The sequence below is a fragment of the Dipodomys spectabilis genome, unplaced genomic scaffold (assembly GCF_019054845.1).
Source record: "Dipodomys spectabilis isolate Male_0828 unplaced genomic scaffold, ASM1905484v1 ptg000265l, whole genome shotgun sequence".
NCBI classification, from domain to species: domain Eukaryota; kingdom Metazoa; phylum Chordata; class Mammalia; order Rodentia; family Heteromyidae; genus Dipodomys; species Dipodomys spectabilis.
Genome location: NW_024870942.1, coordinates 397,174 through 400,791, shown reverse-complemented (window position 1 = coordinate 400,791; position 3,618 = coordinate 397,174). Strand labels below are relative to the sequence as shown.

Below are 3,618 nucleotides of genomic sequence, written 5' to 3'. Positions count from 1 at the left end.
TTGGTATATTCAAGAATTAAAAAAATTAAATTAGAATGTAAAGATAAAACTGAAAAATAATCCAAGCAGATCAGTAACATAAAAATTAAATATTTTACAATTCCCTTAAAGAAAATTTTCAATCAAACCCTCCCTGCTATTGACCTTAATTCCCATGGCATCCAGAACATAGTAGAATTGCTCTGTCCTGACGCTTATCCTCTAGCTCAGGCGTTGTATGTTCTTGTAGGTTTGGGTGTAGTTGCAGGTGTGTGGAAGCATAATCACCAGACTAGGAGACTCTGATGTGCATATAAGTACATGGACTGGCTCTACTGAGATGCACTGTGAATCTTCCTTCATCTTTATCACCATTGGTGTATGTGGACACCAGAATCTCATGGCCCTTCCTAGCCTACTGTCTGTACCACCTAAAGTTCTGAGAACCACTGTCTGTACGAGTGTGGCCAAGTGAGGTGGTAGCTCCCTCTGGAACCCTCAGAGACTTAGAACTCTGCTCTACCTCCTTCTGTTGATTACTCACCCCATGCAGAAAGACAGAGGTCACAGAGTGGTTTGATAGTGGATGCTCCCCAAATCTAAATTAGCTTTACATGGGGGTAAGAACATTCATGTTTTTCCTCACAGGCCTGAGATAGACAACAACTCCAAAAACATTAAACTTCATGTTCTCAGCTCATGAGAAGTCACAGGATCACTAGTATGACACAAAAGACTTATATCATTCATTCCGAGGACCCAGCTTGTAAATGGAAAGGGAAAGGAGTCTCATTCAGATGTAGTTATTATACTTTAGGAAACACAGTAGAAATCTGCTCTACCAATTAGAAAAAAGAAGTTTTTTCTTTTTTTAAAAAAAAATCCTAGTTTCACCAACAAGCTTTTTTCCTTTTCTCTCACCTTTAGAAGTATGGAGGTTTCTTCTCTGAGACAATACTACCCTCTTATGATCACCCACTCATGTTCAAAGAAATAATCAATTTGCACTATTCTTGTGTTCCATTTTAAAAGTAAAAATCCATCTTCAGCTTAAATTAAAATGTATGAGACTTTTCTCCCAATCAGAAGGTTGTTTCTGTTTGCATCAATTTTTATATCAGAAGTTAGATCTTTTCTAAGTAAGAGCATTGATTTACAAAAGCCTCATTTCTGCACTAACATTCATTCCTAATACTTCTATTGTAGAAATCTGGTGTGAATCTTGGGGTCAAGGAGCACTTTATATTGCAGAGCTCTTCTCTGTGTCACCTCAGGAAGTTCCATGTCATTCCTCATGTCCATTTACTAAAGAAATTTCCTATAATTAAAAATCTAATCAAAACAAAATGGCTTAAAATTTAGGTTAACCAACATGATTTCTACTCATAGGCTAAACAACATTTGTTTTTATTTCATATTCAATTTACAAAATAATGGATTTGTTCTCTTCTTCTATTCTTACTGGTTTAGAGGTAAATACAATAACAAAAGATAGTGTTTGGATGTCATTTCCTTAGCTTCATGTACATATTTGTCAAAATAAAGTCTATTGAAAATAAAAATGGGTTTGTTGTGACATTTTCATGAATTCATACAATGTATTTAATTCATTATCATTGCACCAGCTCTTACCTCCCTCCCTGCCTTTTCCTTACTAGTAGCTCCATTTCTACTCTTTCATTTTTCTTTTATCTAGAATCCACATATGAGGGAAAATATGTAACACTTGTCTTTTTTAGTCTGGGTTATCTCATTTAACACAATTTTCTTCAGGTTCCTCAAGTTCTGAAAATGTCATGATTTTACCTTGTCTATAAAAGTGCTATATTTTCTTTATTCATTTGTTTATTGCTGAGCACCAAGGTCGATTGCACAGCTTAGTCAGTATGAATTGGGTAACAATAAACAGTGTGTTCAGGTTCATCTATTGTCTGCTTACTTTCATTCCTTTGGGCATATACCCAGGAGAAGAACAGCTTGATCATATGATATATCTATGTTCAGTTGTGTGAGGAATATTCACAGTGATTTCCATAGAAGTTGTATTACTTTATATTTCCACCAACAGTGCATAAGGGTTCCATTTCCCCTCAAATTCTCACCAGTATTTGTTGTTTTATGCTTTCTTTCATAGCTATTCTTAGTAGCATGTGATGGACTCTTATGTATTTTTGCTTTAAAGAATATGTTTTTACAAAACTGGGACTAATCTTGGAATTGTTCATTCAGTTTTCTACCAATGACACACCTTTTGGGAAGGGGACTTATTTAGGTTGATGCAGTAGGACTAGAGCTGACTCCAATGTCTAGTCTTTCAATATAACTACAAAACAAGATTTCCTCACTTTAACCCCAAGACCAGGCCTGGATCAGAATTGTGGGTCGGGAACACTGAGCTGCATAACACAGAAGTAGGAAACTGATTCTGCAAAACGGGAGGCCGGGGTATTGAAATAACTGAAGCCTTTTTTATTTCTTAGCAGTATTTTAATATTTTTTGATTTTGTGTTTCTTCTGGTTACTAGAAATTAACTTCAAAGGCAGGAGAGTCTACCCAGGATACTGCAGACATTAATGGCAGTTGAAGGCTGCTCTGTCTTAAGAAGTGCTTTTGAGAATGACAGGCATTCTTTCCTGGGTCCTCATGAACATAGGGCTCTGCTGAACATACACACAGCTGCCCACCCCATTTAAATGGAAATCACACAGAGGAGAAGCATTAGGTTCCTTTTGACATGTTCTTTTTGGGTAGTGTCTCAAAATGAGCACAATAGCACCACCATCCAATGTGAAATTCCACAATATAGAGGAGGTTACCATAATCTGCTTGTTTTATTGACTTCTGCAGAGCCACCTTCTCACAGCACAGCTGACACAGGATAGGACGAATGAGACTCCTAAAAGCTTCCACATCTTTCTCTCCATCAGACCAGTCTTCTTCAGTTCACTACTGAACAGCTAAATATGGTGATGTCCATTTCCTGTTTCCTCTGACATTTGTGGAATTTTGGATCAGGAGGTAAGTGAAGGCACACACCTAAGACTGTGCTGAAACCACAACAATCTGAAGGGCAGATGTTCAGCTGCCAGACCTCTGCTGTCCCTCAGTTTGTGCTCAGCTCCCCCTGTGGTTTCTGCCACTGTGTCACTCACAGCACAGTAGTACACAGCCGAGTCTGACTCTAGGACTGCAGCTTTCTTCAAGTGGAAGGAGGTGTTTTCTCTGTCATATCTGGCTTCAAATCCTTTATAGCTTCCCTTCTCATTGGCTGTGATGGCTTTCAGGAGAAGCTGGAGACCATCTCCAGGATACTGGACATACCAGAAGAGATAAGTGTACCCTGTTGCTGTATAAGTGCAGTCTATGGTCATGGAAGCCCCTTCCAACACAGATATGCGGCTTTCCTTCTGGGTCACCGATATTCCACAAGTCCTTCCTGGAGGAAAAAGAGATCTGTGTCAGTCTGGGAATAAAGTTCTCAGGTAAATTTTAGGTAAAGATTTGGTTGAGAGGCGGGGGGCAGAGGAAAAAAAGAAAAGAAAGATTTTGTTGAATTTGTAGTAGAAAGCGTCCAAATTTTAAAATTGATTTTACTTACCGACTATTAAGAATATTACTGTCATTAACCATGGAGACAT

The 3,618-nt window shown here is 38.1% G+C and overlaps 1 gene segment (V, D, J or C); it reads right to left on the bottom strand.

Annotated features, from left to right (window-relative positions):
• Positions 1-2,741: 2,741 nt before the first annotated feature.
• LOC122125424 lies at positions 2,742-3,618 on the bottom strand. The segment is given in 2 exon segments: positions 2,742-3,416; positions 3,579-3,618. Coding segments are annotated over 2 exon segments (465 nt in total).